General features: G+C 38.9%; 1 protein-coding gene across 3 annotated transcripts in view; it reads right to left on the reverse strand.

Moving 5' to 3' along the window:
* Window positions 1–5,971: 5,971 nt before the first annotated feature.
* SPPL2A (signal peptide peptidase like 2A) overlaps window positions 5,972–22,304 on the reverse strand; it is a 34,405-nt gene continuing 18,072 nt past the window's right edge. For all 3 annotated transcript variants that reach the window (XM_080931757.1, XM_080931756.1, XM_080931758.1), the window contains 3 exons: window positions 19,574–19,648; window positions 16,219–16,379; window positions 5,972–7,416 (listed from right to left, as the gene is read on the reverse strand). In XM_080931757.1, coding sequence (XP_080787883.1) covers window positions 7,342–7,416; window positions 16,219–16,379; window positions 19,574–19,648 — 311 coding nt within the window. In that variant the 3' untranslated portion in view covers window positions 5,972–7,341. The remainder of the gene's footprint in view (window positions 7,417–16,218; window positions 16,380–19,573; window positions 19,649–22,304) is intronic.

Raw genomic sequence — 22,304 nt, forward strand, 5'->3', positions numbered from 1 at the left:
GCTAATTATACAACTAAAACATTTGATAAACTTTGATTTTATACACACACACACACACACACACACACACACACACACACACATTTATGATGGGAGGCTGTGGATAAACCCAGGGCTTTAGGAATATTATACAAGTGCTCTACCACTGAACTTCAGAACCCTCAGTTTTCCTCTTAAAATTATTAGTGTGTGTATCTGTGTGTATGTCAGAGGGCAACACTGAAGAGTTGGGTTCTTCCTATCTGTATATGGCTTCTAGGGATTGATTTTGGGCTTGCACTGTCAGATCTTGAGTACCTTTACTCACTGAGCTACCTCCTGGCCTCCCCTCAGATTAATTTTAAAAGTAGAAAAGTATCTTCCCTAAGTAATTTTGTTTTGGTGGGTGGAGGTGGGGGACAAGGGGTGGGAGATTGTGTCTTTTTGGTTTGGTGTTGCTGATGTCCTTCAGGGACTACGTGTGTTAAACATGCTCTCTATCTCTCCTATCTCTCCCTTGGCCTTCTCCATAAAGTTTTAAAAGCCTTCTTTCATTGACAAGATTTTAGACAAAAATCTAAAAGGAATTACCAAAGCTAGATGTGGTGGCACATGCCTTCCAGCACCCTGGAGGCAAAGATAAGCACATTATCTATGAGTCCCAGGCTAGCCAGGGCCACATGGTGAAGCCTTGTCTCAATAAACAAACATAAAATTATCAGTAGCCACACTGAGATATTTCCCTTCAAATTTAGCAATGCTTCCATGTTAATTATAGACACAAAAAGGTAAAAAGCCTAAAGCAATATCCCCCATCTCCTGCAGCTGGACCCTGACTGTAGGAAGCTAGACTCAGTGACTTGAGATGCCTTATGTAAACAGTTAGAGAGGAATGGTCCCTAGGGGCTGCATCCCAGATGGCCAGTCTCAGGACACTTGGTGTTTACTACTTCAAGATAAACTCTATTCAAATACATCACACACATGGCCCAGAAAGCAAGACCAGGCAATTTCTTTCAAGGGCTCTATAAGAAGCCCATGTTCTCTTGGAGGGAGTCATTCTCACCCTTCCACCAGCCTTTGCATCCTGAGTGCTAAGGTTAAAGGTGAGTACTACCCACCAACCCTCAGAGCCTGAAAACTTGTTTTAAAGGAACCCAGAATTAATATCAGAATAAATAGCATTAAGTGTGAAGCCAGATAATTAAGTTTAAACAGACTTACATCTTTACATGTCTATCTCCTGAGTTTTCTCCAAAAACATAGATGTGTTAATGTGAATAAATAACAATTCACTATTAGAACCACCAATTAACAATTGAAAATAGACAGTTTAGATTTAAAGAGCCTCATTTTATGATCTGTAATTTCTCAAAATCACTCACGATTGTGCAGCCCTCACTTTTAAGCAGCTAAGTCTCTGCCTTGGACTAAAATTTAGGTATTTTAAATATAGATTAAAATTTTATACAAACAGTATCGGATCATTTTTTAATTCTCGAGAAATAAGGCAGGTGACTTAGGGATAGCTACACCATTAAAATTAGTTTAATCAAAATCATCAAAATCCTATAGCTTACTATAGTGTGATGTCTCTAACTCCTCTAAATTAGCCAAAATAATTCATTACAAACTTAATATGCAGCCACAACAATAACATTTATTAATGTAATGAGAATGATAAGCCCAAGGCCAAGGGATAAATGTGTTAACAAGCCAGAGCTAATACAAACGTCTTAATTGAGAATAGGTGTAGTCAGAAATCCTGTAGAAGGAATGACATCACGGAGTTAGAAGAAAGCATTTAAATAAGGACTTGCCTACTGTTTCAGAGGGTCAGTCCACACTCATCACGGCAGGTAGCATGGCAACAGGCATGCATGGAGCTGGGCTAGTGTGAGAGTTCACATCCTGACCCACAAACAGGAGGCAGAGAAAGACACTAGGGAGGAAGGGAGCTTTTGAAACCTCAAAGCCCATCCCAGTGACACACTTCTTCCAACAAGGAGACACCTCCTAATTCATCCCAAACAGGTTCACCAGCTGGGGACCAAGCATTCAAACAGGAGTCTGTGAGAGCCATTCTCAGACCACACACCAGAACTCATTCTTTTCTGATGCATTCTTCTTTGAAGGTTCTGGGGGTCAACAATGTTACTTTTGATTGATTGAGTTTAGTGTTAGGATATATCAGGCCAAGCATTAACTTTTTCACTAGGCTACACCCACAGCCCCTACTTTTAATTTAATGTGACCCGAGTCACTTGGGACAACCAAAGAAGATGAAACCTTAAGACTCTAGACCTTGTAGGATTATAAAAATGGCAATGATCTTAAGTTTATTAAGTATATTAAGTTTAATTCTGTTTCCCATTTTCTAGTATAACAGAATGAATTTCAAGCTAATGTAATTTTTAAGAGAACATGAATTAATTTTATTTAAATCTAAATATAACAGTCTCGAAGTTGATCTCTTAACTCACACCACATGCATGTTTTCTGCCATGTACCTTTCAACATTTAGATGAATAAACCAGTTATTGGTATACTTTTTTTAGTACAGTGCTAAGGATCAAACCCACAGCATAGCACTGTATAAACTGAGCTATACCCCAGTCTAATATAAGTACCTTAACTAAGAGAATAACCATGGGGCTGGGCAGTGTTGGTACTCACCTGTAATCCCAGCACTTGGGAGGCAGAGGCAGGTGGATCTCTGAGTTGGAGGCTAACCTGGTCTACAGAGCAAGTTTCAGGACAGCCTGGGCTACACAGAGAAACCCTGTTTCAGGAAATGGGGGAGGGGAGAATAACGGACTTTTATGATTTGTACTTTGAATACTTAATTGAAGCATAAAAACTTTAAAAACAAAACAAAACAAAAAAAAGCCACAAGGATCTAGGTTGAGGGGCAAAACCTCTTTCTCCCTCTTTCTATGCTCCAGCCCTCTCTTGTTCTCTCTAAGGTACTTAGATCCTCCCAGATAGATGGACCAGTGGGATGAGGTTCCTCTCCATCCAGGCATACATTTTTTTTTATCATCTCAAGACTACAGGCATCCTGACATCTGAGACATCCCTTCAGCCCAGAACTGAGATACATTCTAAAAACACCAAACTAACCAACTGAACAAAAGTGCCCAAGGCTGTCCAACATGATGGCTGGCACACACCTGTAATCTCGGTACTTAGTGAAGGGCTGTAAGACTCAGCCTTCAAAACCAGGCCCTGCCACAGAGCAAGTTTCAGGCTACACTGGGCTATAGAATGGGACACTCAGAACAGTAACTGCTAAACGATCTTGCTGGGTGTGGTACTGCAAGCCTGTCATCTCAGCAGTTCAGGGGGAGACAGGAGGACCTAGACTTACAAACCAGCCCAGGTTACATGGCGAGCGCCTGTATCAAAAGGAGTACAGTGCTATCAGGTATCAATGTAACTTTCTAGTAAGTATCACATTCGGAATCTGGGTTTTAAAAGGTAAATTGTCAAAGCTGAGTAACAGGAAAATCCCATGCTGTTCCCTCTTGTGTGTGCACAACACATGTTCCTGGTCCAGTATCGTCTGTTCATTGTCAATAACTTTTTTATTTGCCATACAAAATAAAACAAATTCATTTTTATTTTAAAATATAATTTATTGAACACAGCAGTAAATTCAATACACTGAAAGGTTTTTGTTTTTTGTCAGAATTGGCACATGATAAAAAGATCTTAACTTACAGCTGAATTAACACTCCAAAAGTTTAAGTGTTAAATCATGTTCCATAAAAATTCTAATAGTGTTATAAAAATATTAATTTACACTAACTTACATAGAAAAGTGTTAGAAAAATGAATCTCATATTCAAACCAATCATCTAAGAAGTAAAAATCCAATTATTCATCCTTAAAAAGGTGCTAATTTGAGTATAGTGTAGAAGGGAGAAAGAGGACAAAAGCTACCAAACTTGTGCTCACTGTCCTATGGGGAAGTTGCAGGCAAACCAGACATATGTTAGGTATTATTAAATGTATATTTCAAAAGAATAGGAAAGCTGTTTATAGTATTTTTAGTGCCTAGTCAAACCCACCACATGGTGACCTGATCAGTTTACCTTGAGTTGATCCAATCTAATTTTCTTATTTATAGAAAGCTACAAACACTTCTTTAACTAGTGGATTCTGCCCATTGGAGTCCCACTGCCAGCTCTGAAAGCTCGCTGACAGGAACCAGAACAATGTTCTAGAGAATCAGTTTAATAGACGAAAAGGTAATTCCACTTGTACCTGGAGCAGACACTGAGAAGCCTGGCATGCTGCTCCGTGGCACAGCACTTGTTCAGTGTGAGCAAAGCCCTGGGTAAGAGCCCCGTGATGGAAAAAATCGTTTTAGAAATGTGAACATTAAAAGAGCAAAGGTACTTAGAAAGCTCATTGATAGTTATAAATATACCACTCTACCCAAACCTGTAAGCACATTTAACTAAAACACACGCATGCCAGCAGCACACAAGAGAAAAGCACTTCTTTTGAAAGGGCATTAAATCACATCCTAGTGTAAAGTATAATTGTGAATTAAAGTTATCTATGAGCTAGAAGAAAATAAAAATGCATTTATGATTAGTGATCTAAAGGTGTCGGTGGCACCTTTAATCCTAGCACAAGGGAGGCAGAGGCAGGTGGATCTTTGAGGAGGCCAGCCTAGTCAACAGAGTGAGTTCCAGGACAGCCAGGGCTACACAGAAAAAAACCTGTCTTGAAAACAAACAAATTAACAAACAAAAAAAGATCATTGATTTCTATTTGATACACCATAAGTGTGGAACTTTCTAGCAAGTATTGTATTTTGTAGTAAGTACTAATAAATACAATATACTTTGTTTTAAAAGTATGTTCAAGGGAGAAAATAATCCAACTCCTCTTAAAAGTTATTGATGTTAGGTTAGCAAGAGAGGAAGAGATACATTTTCAGAGCCAAGTGTTCAATTCTGGTATCTATTCATTTTGACTTCCAAGACAAAGTATTTCTGTATTTTATTTTCTCTATGGAGCTATTTTCAACTATGTTGCTAGGAGGGCTGTTTAAGTGCACATGAAATTGGTAGTGAGGGTAGAGAGACTCTAGGGAATTCTTTTGTTATTTATAGCTACTTAATAAGTTGTTTCATTGGCAGTGCTGCGGAAAGCAAGTACCCCAACACTGAGCTACACTCTGGCCCACATGTAAGACTTTAGTTGCAACACTATGATGGTTGGGTAAAATAGAAAATGTTTCAAATAAGTCAGAATCCAGATTTGTATATGTATTCTTGTTTTCCTGGACAAAGGTTTAGATTAAGAAATGAAAATATCAGTTACTAATTAATAAAACTAATTTTTTTGAGAAATTGTCTTATTTCAATGTGGTTTTAGAGAGAAAAAATGTTGTTAAAATTCTTCGTAAAATAGTAACTGGTGCTTTTGAACATCAGCACTTGAAGAGCATGTGGATGTCAGTAAAACAGCTGTGTTTTGGCAGGCATTTTTATTGACATTTTAAGTAGAAGTACAGTTAGAATTGTAAATGGCACTTATCACCCGCCAGATAGCTCTTCTTCAGAAAACAAGACCCCACTCGGGTACCCAAGAAGAACGAAGGGCAGGCAGTCCCGACTCTTCCCATTCACTCAGCGGAAGTTAACAATTAAACAAAAAGCATTTACTGTGAACTTTAGTTCAAATCTCAAAGGTCTAACCCATTTTTCAATACACTTGTTTTACTTTGAATAAGCTGAATTAGCCTTAACATGGAAGGATGGATTTGCTTACATCTCCTGTGCAGCATTTACACAGAAATACAAAATCCTGAGCTTTTGCAATGATGTGTCACCTGGTACTTTCTTAGAGAAATTTAAAAAACAAAAAAAACAAAAAAACAAAAAAAAAAAAAACCCTGAAAGATAATTTCACCTTTAATTTAAAAAAAAAAAAAAAAAAAAAAAAAAAAAAAAAAAAAAAAAAAAACCTGAGATTTTGCAAAGAATCAGAAGAAATTTTTTTTTCTAGGTTGCAAGCTACCAAGGTGTTCAACTGCTCTGACCACTCATTTTGGAGGTGAGAAAAGGAATGAACTTTAGTACACTTGTGGTTAGCAGAGCTCAAAAAGGACTAGAAAACAGGGGTGGATGATGATGGGGGGACTGTCAAGATGGCAAGGCAAATAATAAGTTTTACATATATCTAGTCAGATGAGAAAAACATTTAAAAGAAAAAACTTACCTAATCAACGGAATCAAATATCGAAAATCAGAAAAACAAAACAAAACTTAAAAGTTTAATGTGTATTTTCAAGTAAACCATGTACCGACAGAAACTAGGTTTAGTTTTGGTGTCCTCCGAAGGACCACTTCTATGTTTCCTTCTATCTAAAAATAGTCTACCAGCATGTGTATGCAAATGAAGTAATTTAGGTCCTCGGGTTTAAAAAGAAGTTATGAGTTTTTAAAAACTCAAACTACAAGGATGGAGAGATGGCTCAGCAGTTAACAGCACTGGCTGCTTTTTTTTGAGGACCTGACTTTGATTCCTAGAACCCACAGAGCAGTTAACAGCCATCTGTAATTCCAGTCCCGGGGGATCCAACACCCTCCTCTGGTCTTCAGGGGCACCAGGTACCAGGCACGAATGTGGTGTACAGACAGATGCATACAGGCAAAACACCCATATACATAAAATAAAAACAAAGGTAAACCAAAAATTTGAACTTAAAACTCTAAAGGGATGTGTATCTATGTATCCCTTGTCTATATTTTAAACCTCTGGATGATATAAAAACCGATGTTCACTGCTGAACTGCCTTCCCGCAGTCTTAAGTATTTATTTCTGTAGAGGGGTTGGTTAAGAATTGCATAAATCTTTAACAAAAACATCTACTCAGAAACTTGCTGTGACAGTTATACACGATCTATCCTTAGGATTTAGAGAAATAATTCAGTAAGAAAAGTACAAAGGAAGATCAGGGTAGCTTTTTTTTTTTCATTTTTAGAAAAATATAATGTATATAATACATTTGGAAATTACACAAACCCTATGTTTTGAGCTGATTGTAAAGGCACAACTTTAACATAATTAAAAGAAAATGTATTTTCACTATGTAGATGTAATCTGACCAGCTCATAAGAATATAAGGGTTTGCAAACATCACTGCAAATGTCCCCATTGTCAGTCCAAGCTTTGATTTACATCTTGCCAGGCATGGTGTTGCGTAGCTGGAATCCCAAACCTTCGGGAGGCAGGGGCAGGAGGACTGAGCTCCAGTCCTGACTCTGTCTCCAAGAGCAAAAAAGAAAAAAAGGAAAAAAAAAAAAAAGGCCAAAAGCCCATCATTGTAAGTCCACGTAATCACTGTTGTACAAGCTGCTCATCAGTAGTCACTGGGTTTTCTTCATTTGTTGAATAGTCCAGGTGGTCCATCACCTAGGCAAGAATAAAAGGTATCAGAAAAAGCAAACTGCAAAGGGGCTCCCAGTCTTCATTAATTTAGCAGAATTATTCTGGTTTTGTGTGATGTCTGTGTGTTTCTTGCATGTATGGATGCATCTCAGCATACAGGCACGGGTATGAACATGCCTATGGCTATCTTCCTTGGCTATCTCCCACCCTAGTTTTTGAGACATTCACTGCTGCTGAGACAGGATCTTACCCTATTTCTGCAAACCATCTGGCCACCTTCCCCAGGCACTGGGGAAGACATACCCCACTGAACTTAGCTTTCTTTCTTCTTTTACTTTTATTTTATTAAGACACTCTGATTTATGTAGCCCTGGGAAGCCTGAAACTAACAGAGATCTACATGCCTCTGCCTCCAGAGTACTGGGATGAAAAGCAAGTCAAGCCAGAGCCCTTCCACCGGGCTTTAGTTTCCTACACCTACACTCTTGTTCAGGAATCAATTTACCAACTGAGCCATCTCCCCTCCCCACCTCACCCCCTTTTCCCTTTATTGAAAACAGATTCTTTTCTCATACAATATATCATGATTACAGTTTCCTTTCCCTCTACGTTTCCTCCCCACATCCCCTCCCCTCAGGATACAACTGAGCTATCTCCTCAGCTGCCATCACCACCCCTATTTTTAACTCCAACACTCAGGAGGCAGAAGCAGGCCAATCTCTGTGAGTTCAAAGCCAGCCTGATCTAAATGGTATGGGGCAGGACAGCCAGAGTTACATAGAGAGACCTTATCACAAAACTAGAATAAGAGTAACCTCGGGACTAGAGAGAGATGGCCCAGAGATAAAGAGCACTTGCTCTCAGTTTGGTCGCCAGCACTGCCTTTGGTGAGATCACAGTTGCCGATTAACTCTAGTCCTGGGGGAATCACTTACCCCAGACTACCAATCCCGTACTAATGTACATCCACATAATTTAAAAATAATAAAAATAAACCTTAAAAAAGAATGACCTTACAGAACCAAGCATTACTTTTACAACACTGTCTTGGTCAACATCATATTTAACTTTTCACAAGGATGAACTATAGGACTTATGGTCCATATGAATGCATTTTCCAGCTCTCCCATTAATCTCTACTTCTCAGGGTGAATATTTGCTTTTGTAGCAGTTGGAATTCCATTTCAAAAGAAGACTGTATGAAGCAGTGTGCACTTATGTCCATGGAAAGCTAAAACTGGTTCCAGAAGTTAGTGTGAAAACACCTGTTAGCTCTGCAACATTGTAACCGTCTGAAGACAATTCATTAAGCTGCCTTTAATTCCAGCACTTGAGAGACAGGAAGATAGCTCTCTGTATGAGTTCCAAACTAACCTGGACTACACAGCAAGTTCAAGGCGAGCCAGGGCTACATAGTGAATCTATCTCAAGACACACACACACACACACACACTCACTCACTCACTCACATATGCAGACATGCACACACTCACATTCCTCTCAAAAGAAGCAAACAAGAACAAAACAACAAAATCCCCAGTACTGCCACTCAAGCAAGTCAAAGAAAAATAGGTATAAGTTTAGAAATCTTATATAACAACAATAATAACAAAATTCCTACTGATAAAGATGTAAAAAACAGAGCACTTAACACCTCTGAAAACAAATCAAAAGGTATTTGCTAACAGAGCGTTTTAAAGGCATTATTAGTGATTTTTTTCTCACTTCAATTCTACCCACATTCCTTTTTCAAAAATATTTGGGAATTAAGGAAAAAGAAAGTGCTTAAATATTTAAAATACTGTTATCCTGTTCTTCATATACAACAATTAAAACAGAAAAATGTAATAACTTTGTAAAGGTTGTCAAGGACTTTCAGGCTGATAAATGATTAGGTTTCAGTATCATTATATATGTTCTTTCCTCATTATTGAGAATTGGAAAACAGGAAGCCCAGCAATATAGACATTTTTTTAAAAGAAAGGTTCTAAATACTTAAGGTTTTTTTTTTTTTTTTTTTTTTTTTTTAAGAAGAGATTGTTCTATGTGAGATTTCTGAACTTGCCGAACAGGAGTGCCTCTGAGTTGAGGCTTTCAAGTGAAAGGTGCCTCAACCAATGGGGACACTTCCAGTAAAGCCCACCCAACAGCAGCCACAGTTATAAAGGCCTTGGTTGTTTATTTGGTCCTTTATCTGACAAAGGCAACACCTACATTAAAACAGTTTCATGTTCATAAAAGCTCTAGAAGAAAAAACATTCAAGGGATTGCTTAGCATGTGGGAACCCTGAGTTACTTCTCTAACAACATAAATGCACAATAAACTTCAATCCATTTAAAAACAGTTAAAAGTTGATCATGACAGGTAGTATTAAGCATCCTACAACATGAGACATAGAGTGAAGCTGTGGAATAGTTTAATCACATTTAAGATTATAGACAAGTACATGTAGAGTTAGGGCCCCTTTTTCTGACAAAAGGCCAGAGGTGTGAGGAACCTGGCACTAGCCTGGAAGGGAAGGTAGCAGGAGGGGTAGACACACCGCTTCTCTTCTCTGTGATCTGTGTGCCCTGGCAACCGCCCTGAACAGTAAGAGCTATGTGCACAGCATTATAACAGGCTTCTGCTCTCCTAATTCTTAGGTAACACACTGGGCACTATAATCCCAGTCCTAAATATAGATATATTAATTAACCAGTCATGGTAGTAGCCGGCTGAGATCCTGGCATGCAGGAAGTTGAGGCAGGAGTCTGAATTTCAGCCAGCTAGGACTACACAGTGAGACAGGGACCCATGTTCCCAAAACAAAGCAAAACAAAACCGAAGCAAACAAAACAATTTCAAGGTCTACTAAATGAAAAGTTACCATTGCTACTTCCTATTCTTCAAGCTTTTGGGAAAAACAACATGCTGGTACACATGAGGGTCAAATACATAAAACTCAACAAATCAACACAGGCAAAAAAAATTAACTGGCAAAGTTGGTCTTTCACATTTGTAACTAGGCAGTCTGCTGGGAGCGCCGTCCTTTGAGAGGGGGCAGGCTAACCTGGCATTTCTGAAGCTCTACTTGTTTAGAGCTGATCGCCGAAAGCTGTCTAATAAATAAACCTGAGTTACAAGTTTTTGGTCCTCATTCAGTTTAAGTAGCTTTGAGCCTCAACTCGTGACTCCCAGCTTGTGACTTCTAAAAATAATTACAAGCACTAGTGACATTAGCAGACACTTCACTGGGTGCCAACAAGCTGAGTGTCTGCTACCCATTCGAGTAAACAGCCTGTTCAATCTACTGCATGAACCTCACTGCACTTGATTTACTATGAGACACAAAATACCACTCTCCCCAAACCGTTATACTCTCTAGGGAAAAAAGTCATTCATTAACTCTATATTAATTAGAATTTTGGCCTCAAGAAAAGTCGAACACTAAGCAGAACCGAGCACTGGAGCTTTAGAAGTATCCAGAAAATGTCAAAGGAAACTGGCCTTGAAGCTACACAAAAGAATTTGTAACTAATTTTTCTAAATTTAGTTTAATGTAACCGTAGAAAAATCTATCTTCTTTTCATGAGAAATTTACAGAGAAGGTGAAAGTGTCCAAGTCAAGCACTATAGCACTTACGTCTGCACCTTATGTCATCAGGACCACCAGGGCCATTAAAAAAGGATATAGCTGAATGTACAGAGCCTGCTTGGCATGTGTGAGGCCTCAGGTTCAATCCCTGAACACCCACTCCCACCAAACCCTGGAACAAGTCTCCAATGGAAAGTTCTACACCACCATTAATGAAACTACAAGATTCTCTCATCTGAAATACTTGGGCCTGAAAGTGTTTTAGATTTTGAAATTTTTGGAATATTTGCCTATTCATAAACAGACATTTTTAAGGATAGGATCCAAACATGAAATTAACTTATATATTTCACATACAGCTCATACACAGAGCCAGAGTCCATAATGACAGAGCAAAGGCATGACAGCAGGAACAGCTGAGAGCTCACATTTGATCCACAAATAGGAGGCAGAGAGAACTAACTGAAAATGGGTTCCCTCAAAGTCTGCCACCAGTGACACACATCCTTCAGCAAAGCCACACCTCCTGATCCTTTCCAAACAGTTCAATCAAAGGGCAGTCAAGCATTCATGTATACTGACCTATGAGGGCCATTCTTATTCAAACCACCTACCTCTGAATCTCAGATCTTAAAGGATTTTAAATTTCAGACTAGAGATGTTTTAACTTTATCTTTGTACTCTACAAAGATATCTGACATTATTATTATTATTATTATTATTATTATTATTATTAGATTGTTTGATTTTACTTTATGTTTATTTCAAAATAGTTAAAAATTGGCACATACAAAAATGACTGTGTATAGAGGTCATAGAGATTAGTTAAAAGTTAACAGTGTAAGGGTGTGGTGGTGCATGTCTTTGATCCCAGCACTCAGGAAGCAGAGGTAGGCAGTTCTTTTTGAGTTCTAGGCCAACCTGGTTTACAGAGTTCCAGGACAGCCAGAGCTATTCAGAGAAACCTTGTCTCAAAAATAAAAACAAACACAAACAAAAGTTAATAATGTATGACAGTTATGATAGTTTTATAAGGGCTACTAAAACACACACACATAAACAAATTTCAAAGTTTTAAAATGAAAAACAGAAAAGAAAAACTAGATAGTGAACCAAAAAATATAAACCAAACAAAACAAAGTTTTAAAGAACCCAATTCCTTCAAATAGTAACAAACGTATTTGTAGTTAATGGAATGCTGTGACACTGTTTTAAGAAACTGGGATATGCCAACATACCCAGTGGTTAACAGTTACATTAAATGTGGTTCTCAGAATTAAGTTATTACCCTATTTCATACTGGAAGAATCTGAGGCACCAAGAGCAAGGTAAAATGTCAAGGTCAGAGCTAGAATGACTAAATCAGTTTTCAGGTTTACCCTGCCGCCAGATTCATGCTCTTTACCAGGTGTTAATCTGTATTCTGAAAGTCTTTGTAGAATAAAATAATGTATTCTGAAAGTCTTTGTGGAATTAAAAAAAACAAAAACAAAAACAAGAAGTAACCTTTGTTTTCAGATACTTTAAAATGGATTTTCCTACAATTGTTTTATTTAGCTGTTGTGTCTCATAGGGAAGTCCTTTATAATGGTTAGTTTTAATGGGTACTTTGACACAACCTACAATAAGCCAGGAAAGGGGCCTCATGAGAGACTGTCTAGAACAGGTTGTCCTGTGAACATGTCTGTGAAGAATGATCTTGATTAGTGGGAAGACCCACCCACTTTGGGTGGCACCATTCCCTAGGCAGGAGAACCTAAACTGAATGAATGGAGAATGCCAACTGAGCACTGGCTAATGTGTGTATTCATTTTCTCGTTATTCTTCACTATCGAGGTGACTAGCGGCTTCAAGTTCCTGCTGCCTTGACTCCCTGCATGATGGGCTATAACCTGGAATTGTGAGCCAAAATAAGCCATTTTTCTCTCAGCTAATTTTGTCAGGGTATTTTATTACACCAATAGGAAACAAAACTGAACCCCTGAAGCCTGCCTCAGGGACTATTACTGCTCTGTGTCTAGCTGCTGTGAAACAGAAACATATTTTTAAATACCATAATTATTAAGAATGACGCTTGGGTGGTCCAGGGCAGAACACATGCTCATGACAAACATGAGTACTCACTGGTGGAATTCTTACCATATCCTCCCACCATCCCCTCTCTCAATAAACATAGAAAGGGAAAGAAGAAAATGCTAGAAGAAACCACAGAAACATTAAAAAGAGTAGATCTCCAAAGAAATGCAGCATTAATGCTTTTAGGTATATAGCAACTCTAAAATAAACAACTATTTCCAGTGTGGGGAAGCATAGAAAGACCTGGAAGCTACACACAAAGGGTGTGTATCCCTCCTGAAAGAGCAGGAAAGGGATAGGACAGTTTAAAGAAGGTCATTCACTTCTACCTGAGACACTAGTTTCTCTTTTTAAAAATATTTATTTCTTTTCATTTTATGTGCATGAATATTTTACCTGCATATATGTCTTTATGCTGGTCCCTGGAACTGGAGTTAAGGATGATTGTGAGACCCCATGTGGTTGCTGGGAACTGAATTCAGGTCCTCTGTAAGAACAGCAAGTGTTCCCAACCACAAGCAATCTCTGTAGCCCCTGTATTATTTTTTAAGCAGTTATTCTATTCTATCTATTTAATAATGTGTTTCTATGTGGATATGTGCATGTGAGTGCAGGGAGTCTCTGAGTAAGGCCTGGAACTAGAGTTACTGGCAGTTGTGAGCTGCCTGGATGTCAGTGCTAGGGACTGAACTGTGGTCCTTTAGCAGAGCAATACACACTCTGAACTCTCTCCCCAGCCTCACTTCTGTACTTCTTGTTTGAAAAAATAAAAGTATGAAGGCTGGAGAGATGGCTCAGTAGTTATAAGTACTTGCTACCCTTGCAGAGGATCAGTTTGGTTCCTAATATGAACCTGTAACTCTCTCTTCAAGGAACCTTCTAGTCTCTGCAGGCAACTCCCCACTGAGCATAAATACATCTTAAAATGTTTTAATTAAAATCACAAATACAAGCTGAGGAATGGTGCCAGAGCCTTATAATCTTACACACAGGGGGGTAAGACAGAAGGAATGCTGAAAGCCCAAGGCTATCAGGAAATACATTTGAACTCAATACAGCCTAGACTACAGTGAGAGGCCCTGTCTCAAGAGTCAAAAACCTAAACACAAACCAAGAAACAAATACATATTACTTTGTAATTAAAACATACAGAAAAAAATTACTGCAGTAAAAACAGTCAACAGATGTTTAGAACATTAATTGCCAAGAAGAAAGGCCAGATGTGTCTCAGTGAACATCTTTTCAGATAGTCTTACCATTTCCCAGAAAATCCTATAAGAAGAAATGTCTGGGTAAAGATAAATGATAAAGAAAGACAGCATGGATAACAGAATATTAATATACAGCCAGTAAGAGATTTTTATAAGAAATTGTAAGTGAAATATATAAAAATAGAAAAAGCGAGTGAGGACCTGCTGATAGGACCGTCTCACAGCACAGTTGTCCCTCAGAAAGAAGCAGAGTACTCCAGTTATATCTGCATGGGAGCGTTCTTTTATTTTTAATACCTCAAAATTTTCAGTAGCAGATATTTTTATAATAAAATATTTCAGAGCTGGAACTATGGCTCATCAGATACACACTGTTCTCATAGAGGATATATCTGACAGTCTATTCTGATTTCTGAAGGCACCCACAGGCCACACACATACTCCCAACCAATACATATAAGTAAAAATAATAAAAAGAAATCTATAAAAAAAATATTTAGAGCTGCACTGAAGGGCTTCCTTACCAGGAAAAAAAAAAATGCTGGCGATGAAAACAACCAACATACATTAAGATAGTGTTTGTATTCAACATGGATTTTAAATTCTACCCCAAACAAGAGTTTGGGATCTGGCCTAAAGTAGTATCCGCATTATCTGACTTTCTTGTTGGGATCTGCCTCACACTTAGGTGAGTGCTCTGAGCAGCAGAAACCTCTTCTCCTCAGCTGTGTCTGAGGTATTTTGTTCTCATTCACTGCTTTGTACTCAGACACTGCATATGGGTTGGCTCTGATTCCTGCCAGTCAGACCCAAGTACTAAGCCTTCGATCCCTTTGTGGTCCTGTAGCCACTTTGGATGCCCCATGCTGGATCCCCACACCTATGCTCTCCTTCAGAAACCTTGAGTCTTCCTCTTCCTTTTCCTTGCCCCACCCTGAATGCATCATCAGACTATATTAATTATTTTTAATTTTTCTTCACATTACTACTTCACATGACATGGCTTCTAAGACCCTACGTACTCTCACCTCCCCTTTCATTTCCCTGGGCCCTTTCTCCATACTCAGCAATGGAGCTCCTGGGTCCCCAGTCAGTTCTCAGAACTGTTCAGGTAACTATTGACATGCGTGGGGGTAGAATGAGGGGGCAGTTCACTTTACTAGCACAATTCAGAAACAATTGCTTTACAAAATGCCTCTAGGAAGGGGTCAGTGTAATAGCCTGAACTGAGCAGGGGAGGGTTTCTCAACTCTCTTCAATTTCAATGCAAAACAACTTTTCTGGAATTCCAAAATCATGTAGGAGAGAGAAGGGGAGCAGACAGACAGACAGACAGACTGGGACAAAGACAGAGAGAGGAGCTTTTACTTCTGCTAAAAATAATTCAAACAACAGATTCTGAAATTATGATTTTCTTTGTTATACGAATTTTAAGGAGCAACCTTAATATTGAAGTCAGTTTGGTACATTCAAATGCTAGACAGAACATGTATGTTACTATAAAGTTTTGGTTTTGTTTAGCTTTTTAGTTTTGAGACAGGGTCTCTGTGTAGCTTTGGCTGTCCTGAAACTTCTTTATAGTCCAGCAGCCTGGAACTCACAGTCGGCCTCTGCCTCCCAAGTGCTGGGATTAAAGGCTCACAAAACCACTGCCTGGCTTCATGATAAACTTCTATTGACAGCTTCAAAGCCCAGTAACTATTTTTATAGTTGCACCCTGCATGCTACTTATGTGGACTTGAATGCACATTGCAATGCTGTGTTCTCCAGTGTCCTCCCACAAGAACTTCACAGTGTTTTTGGCACTCACAGTGGGCACCAGAACCCATGGCTGCAGCAAGCAGATGCCAGCAGGACAGAGAGAGGAAGAGTCGTGGCACGCTGGGGTAACCGTAAATTTCTGACACATGGAGATTTGCTGTAGTGTCACAGATGATGACTTATAAGGTGGAATAAGCACATACCTGATAGCTGCTACCTTTCCAGAACTTTTTCATTTCCTTACGACTCCAAGCAACGACGGAGACAGTAATAAGTGTACAGGGTACTAAATAGAGGAGAGCAGGCTGCCCCGTCTTCATCACCATTAGGACAACAAAGGTAATTATCATGCCAACAGCATAGGCTGTGGGGAAACAGAAGCACAGGTCAGTTCCACATGCTTCCAGGAATGGCATTTCCTTACCCACTAAGATATTAGTTTTCAAATATTTCTGAAAACATCTTTAAATAAGACTTATTTTTAAAATTCTGTGTTTGTATCTGTGTGTCGATTTGAGACTGCTGAGTGCAGGCTCCTGAGGTTAGAGGTGTCAGATGTCCTAGAATGAGTGTTAGAAACAGATGTGTCCCTTTACATGGGTGCTGGGCTCTATGACTGCCTGTGACTCCAGCTCCAAAAGTCTAGTGCCCCTGGCCTCTTCAGGAACCTGTGCTCACCTGTATGTGTATATTCACACAGACACATAACTAAAAATAAACTAAATCTTACATTTATTCTAATGCATACTATAGACTTCCTTAACTTTTGCATTCCAAATATCATTGGGATGTTTCTTACTGATCTGAAATATTGTATGAATGTAAGATCTCAGGGAATTTAGTCTAGGTACATAAAGGTGAGGTGGTGGACAATCAGGGAGGCTGCCCAAAGTCACACAACAGATCTGACAATTACCCAGCACTGCGTTTTCACTGAGTGTTCTCAAATCAGTCATGAAGGCCAGTACTGAGTGTTACTGCCCTTAGAGGATGCTGGACTCAAAGCCTCAAACTGCTTTTCTCTTTCTGTATGGAGCCTGTTTCCCCCTCCCTTTTGTCCCTCTTCTCTCTTTCTCTCCTTACTTCTCTCCTGCTTTCTGCACTTCCTCCTCTTCCCTCTCTTGGCTTTCCTTCATGCTGTCGGGGTGGTATTTCTAGTGACATCGTGCTCCAACACAACACAGATTTAACTCTCTATGGACTAGAAAGCCGTGCAGGAGCATCTGTGGCTGTGGTGCAGGCCACTTCCCAAGCACTCAGAGCTTTGGATACTGAAAAATCTTTGCAGAACATTCAGAAGTGTCAGAGCTTTTGCTTTTAAATTTCCTATTATTAACATTTCAATAACAGAAACAGAAGTAATGACTGCCTGCTATACCAGATAACAAAACGTTAATTTATTTACATAAATTCACGGTTATCTATACACGATGCTAAGAAAAGAAAATCAAGTAATAAAACATCTACTGGGCTGGAGAGATGGCTCAGTGGTTAAGAGCACTGACTGCTCTTTCAGCGGTCCTGAGTTCAGTTCCGAGCAACCACATGGTGACTCACAACCATCTGCAATGAAAACAGCCACAGTGTACGCATATACGTAAAGTAAATAAATATTTTTAAAACTTTAAAAATATATATTTACTACTTGTGTTCTGGATATTTAATGAAATTATAAAACTATATATAAAACCTCAACTTATTTTTTGAGACAAGGTCTCACTATGTAGCTCAGGCTGGCCTAGAACGTGCTAGGTGACCAAGCTAGCTATGTAGACCAGGCTGGCCTAACACTCACAGAGATCTGCTTGCCTCTGAGTGCAGGAATTAAAGGTGAGCTCCAATATACCAAGTAGAACCTCAACTTTTAACTTAAAGCCTCTAAAAATCTTGTGATATAAAGTATGATTATCCCATTTATTTATTTTAGCTTTTGAGTTGGGATTTCATGCAACCCAAGGCCTGGAATTACAAGTGTACACACATCAATCCTGATTTTACCTCTTTTTCTTGGAGCACCATGGGGTGGGGTCAGTAGGGTATGTGTGTGTTTGTGTGTGTGTGTGTATATATATGTGTGTGTGTTTGTGTGTGTCTAAGACAAGGTTTCTCTATGTAGCTTTGGCTGTCCCAAAATTCACTCTGTAAAACTGGATGGTCTCAAACTCAGATCTACCTTCCTCGATTCTGAGTGCTAGGCTTAAAGATCTGTACCACACTTAGATTTATTTCATTATTTTATGTGTATGAGTATTTGCCTGCATGTTGGTGTGTACACCGTAAGCATGCTTAGGGCCTTAACAGATCAGAAAATGTTGTTAGATTTCCTGGGACTGAAGTTACAGACATTTGTGAGCCACCATAAAGAAACTGAGATTTGAACCTGGGTCCTTTGCAAGAGAAATATATCCTTCTTAACTGTGCCAACTCTCCAGCCAAAAATATCACTATTTAAAAATCATAAGACAGTTGGGTAGTGGTAAAAATGTCTTTAATCCCAGGCAGAGGCAGGCAGATCTCTGGGATTCAGGCCAGCCATGAACAGACTGAGTTCCAGGATAGCCAGGGCTACATAGAAAAACCCTGTCTCTAAAAAACAAAAAACAAAGACCTCAAAGATGTTTTAGGTCAGGTGTAGGGGCTCACGCCTTTAATCCCAGTACTTGGGAGTCAGAGGCAGGAGGATCTCCATGAGCTTCAGCACAGCCTGATCTAAAGCCAAAGCTATACAAAGAAACCTGTCTTGAAAAGCAAACAAACAAATCAGAATAATTTGACTGTCCTTTACAGATTGTTTGAATGAGCTACGGTTTACAGAATGTACTCTACTTTTACTAGATTTGCTGTTTCATCTACCTCCATGTTTCCTAAAATCACTGCTTACCTCCTCACCAAAATTCAGCTGTTTAGACAATGCTTGCATTGTTTGTAACTATTTTGGGAGACATTTGTATGAACCTTTGACATTTACTATTTATTTTGTATCTGTATTTATATATTTATTTATTGAGTCAGAGTCTCAGGTTCTCAAGGATAATCTCAGACTCCTGTAGCTGAGGTTTTTTTTTGTTGTTGTTGTTATTGTTGTTGTTTTAATGAGTACACTGTATCTGTCTTGAGACACACCTGTAGAGGTCACTGCAACTTATTACAGATGGCTCTGAGCTACCATGTGGTTGCTGGGAATTGAAAGCAGGACCTATGGAGAAGCAGTCAGTGCTCTTAACCACTGAGCCATCTATCCATCCCCAGCTGAGGAGTCTTTAACTCCTAGTCCTCCTGGTCCTGTCTCTTACATGTTGGGATTACAGGCACATGTCATCACACTAGTGCATGTGGATCTGGGAACCAAGCCTAAGATACTATGTGTGCTAGGCAAGCAATCCACTAAGCAAGCTACTTGCCAGCCTGACATTTACAGCTTTATGCCTAAGGCTATGCATAAGATCTTCTATAATGCTTCCTATGAAAGTCTTAAGAGGGAAACAAACTATAACTTTTAGCCCTTTGGCTTTTTCTCCAGACAATGTAGCACAAAAAATGAAAAGAAATAAACTTTACCAATAGTGGATGAAATATAGTATATAGAAGAACCAGTCTGAACATCGAATCTTCTACAATATGCAATCAACAGACCTAAAAGAAAACCCACATTATTTTCTTAAAACAATAATACTACATATCCAACTGTTAGAATGGATGGCAATACAGGTTCTTATATTTCACGTTCTTTTATGCATTATGAGAGAATTTAAGTATCTTAAATTATGAATGGAATTTCATGTCAATTTTTAAAAATTTGATCCTTTATAGACATTTCCCCCAAGTAGCTGAAGACCATGAACTTTATTAGATGCTCAATATTCCATGTTAGAGAGAAAATATTTTTATGTTTCATTAAAAAATATATATATGTTGAATAGACAAATGGAGTTATGTGAAATCTTCCACACAGCGAAGGAAGCAACAATAGAAGAGACAGCCTATACAATGAGAGTATCGGAGTATCTGTAAACATGTCTAATGAGGGCTGGTACCTAACACATGTGAGGATTCCAAACAAGCCAACACATAAGAAAAAAACATAACCCAGTGAGAACATGGGCAAAGGATTTATCAGCATTTGTTGGGTTTGCCTAGTAAGCCTAAGGACTTGACAACAAATAGCAAAGAATTAAAAACAGACCAGGCCCAGTGACATTAGCTTGCAATTCAAGAATTCAGGAGACCGAGACAGCCTGGGCTACATATGAAGGAATCCTTAAACAAACAAATAAATTTAAGATGTGACTCAGCAGTTCCAGTACTGGGCATATATCCAAAGGAAATGAAATTAGAATGGTAAAGAGACATGTTCGATATTCAGAACAGCTAAGATATAAAACCAATCTCTGTACTTATTGATGAATGAATAGATAAAGAAAATATAAAATGTATACAAAACCAAGTAATATTCTTCTTTAAAAAAAGATAACTGGCCTGCAAAGATGGCTCAGTGGATGAAGCTTGCTGCATGTGCTGTCCTGAGTTTGGATTCCTAGCACCCACAAGTGATAGTACCTGTTTATGACCTCAGTGCTAAAAGGAGGCAGACAGGTGGATTTTAACGGCTGCCCAACCTACTTGAATTAGCAAGCTTCATATTCAGTGAGGATCCTATCTCCAAAAAAAAAAAAAAATGTTGAGCTGGACTTAGACAGATGGCTCCACAGTTAAGAGCACTGGCTACTTTTCTAGGAGACCTCAGTTCATCAGCACACACTTGGTGGCTCACAATATTTGTAACTCCAATCCCAAGGATCTGATGCTTTCTCTTTGTTTCCATAGGCACAGCATGCACATGGTATACAAACATGCAGGCATGCAAAACACCCACATACACAATTAAATTTTTTAAAAGATTTATTTAATTATTTTATGTATGTGAGTGCACTGTTGCTATCTTCAGACACCAGAAGAGGAAATCAGATCCTATTACAGACGGTTGTGAGCCACCATGTGGTTGCTAGGAATTGAACTCAGGACCTCTGGAAGAGCAGTCAGTGCTTTTAACCACTGAGCCATCTCTCCAGCCCAATAAATAATATTCTTAAAGAGCCCGATATGGTGTGATACATAACTTTAATCACTCAAGAGATTAAGGCAGAAGAATCTCTGTGAGTTCAAAGCCAGCCTGGCCTATATAGCAAGTTCCCCCAAATCCTAGACACTGTCTCAAAAAAAAAAAAAAAAAAAAAAAAAAAAAAAAAAAAAAAGGAAGAAAGAAAGAAACAATAATAAGGTGGAGAGAGAGGGATATCAATCAGTCTCTGGCCTCCATGCACACCAACAAATGCACACACACACACACACACACACACACACACAAGTTGGGGGAATGTGAGAGACGAAGTAGTGGGGAGAGAGGGGCAGACAGGATGGAAATCCTGTCATTTGTGGTAACAGCACTGTGATCAGTCTGGAGGACACTCTGTTAAGCAAGAAGCAGCCAGCTATAGAAGAACAAATACTGTATTATCTCACTTGTAAATAAAACTTCAAAGACCTGACCTCATGGAAACAGAGTGAAGCTGTGGGGCTGGCGAACATTTAGGGAGGGAAATACTGATCAAAGGATACAAAATTCACTCGGATAGAAATAAGTTCCAGGGACTCATCAGACAGCACACCAATGGTAGTTATGAGCAGTAATTAGCCTGGAAACCTGCTGAGTGGATTTCAAGTGTTCTCATGACCAAAAAAGGTGAGGTAACCTCTGCCAATCAGCTTGTTATTCCATACTCTATACACTTAAAAACTGTATTGCATATAAAAAATACCCATTTTTAATTTATATAAATGGACGAATATATGAGGGCTTAAAGATACATTGAAAATACATCAAGAAAGGTAACTTTAAATAATATTTAGAAGAATGACTTGAACTTTAATACTAAGAGTTGTATTTTTAAAATGTTTATTTATAAGAATGGAAACAGGCAACCTAGGGAGGTAGGAGGTGGGGGACCCTCCAGAATGTACCAGAGAGCTGGGAGGTGAGAGACTCTCAGGACTCAAGGGACCTTGGATGAAATATTCTATAGTGGAAAGAAGGAACTTGTAGAGCCCACCTCCAGTAGGAAGACAGGGCATCAAATGAGAGATGGAGTTGCTATCCCACAGTCAAAACTCTGACCCTTAATTGTTCCTGTCTGAAAGAACTGCAGGAATGGAAATGGAGAAGAGCCTGAGGAAAAGGAGGTCCAGCAACAGGCCCAAAATGGGATCCAGCTCAAGGGGAGGCTCCAAGGCT

Source organism: Micromys minutus (genome assembly GCF_963924665.1).
Source record: "Micromys minutus genome assembly, chromosome: 17".
NCBI classification, from domain to species: Eukaryota; Metazoa; Chordata; class Mammalia; order Rodentia; family Muridae; genus Micromys; species Micromys minutus.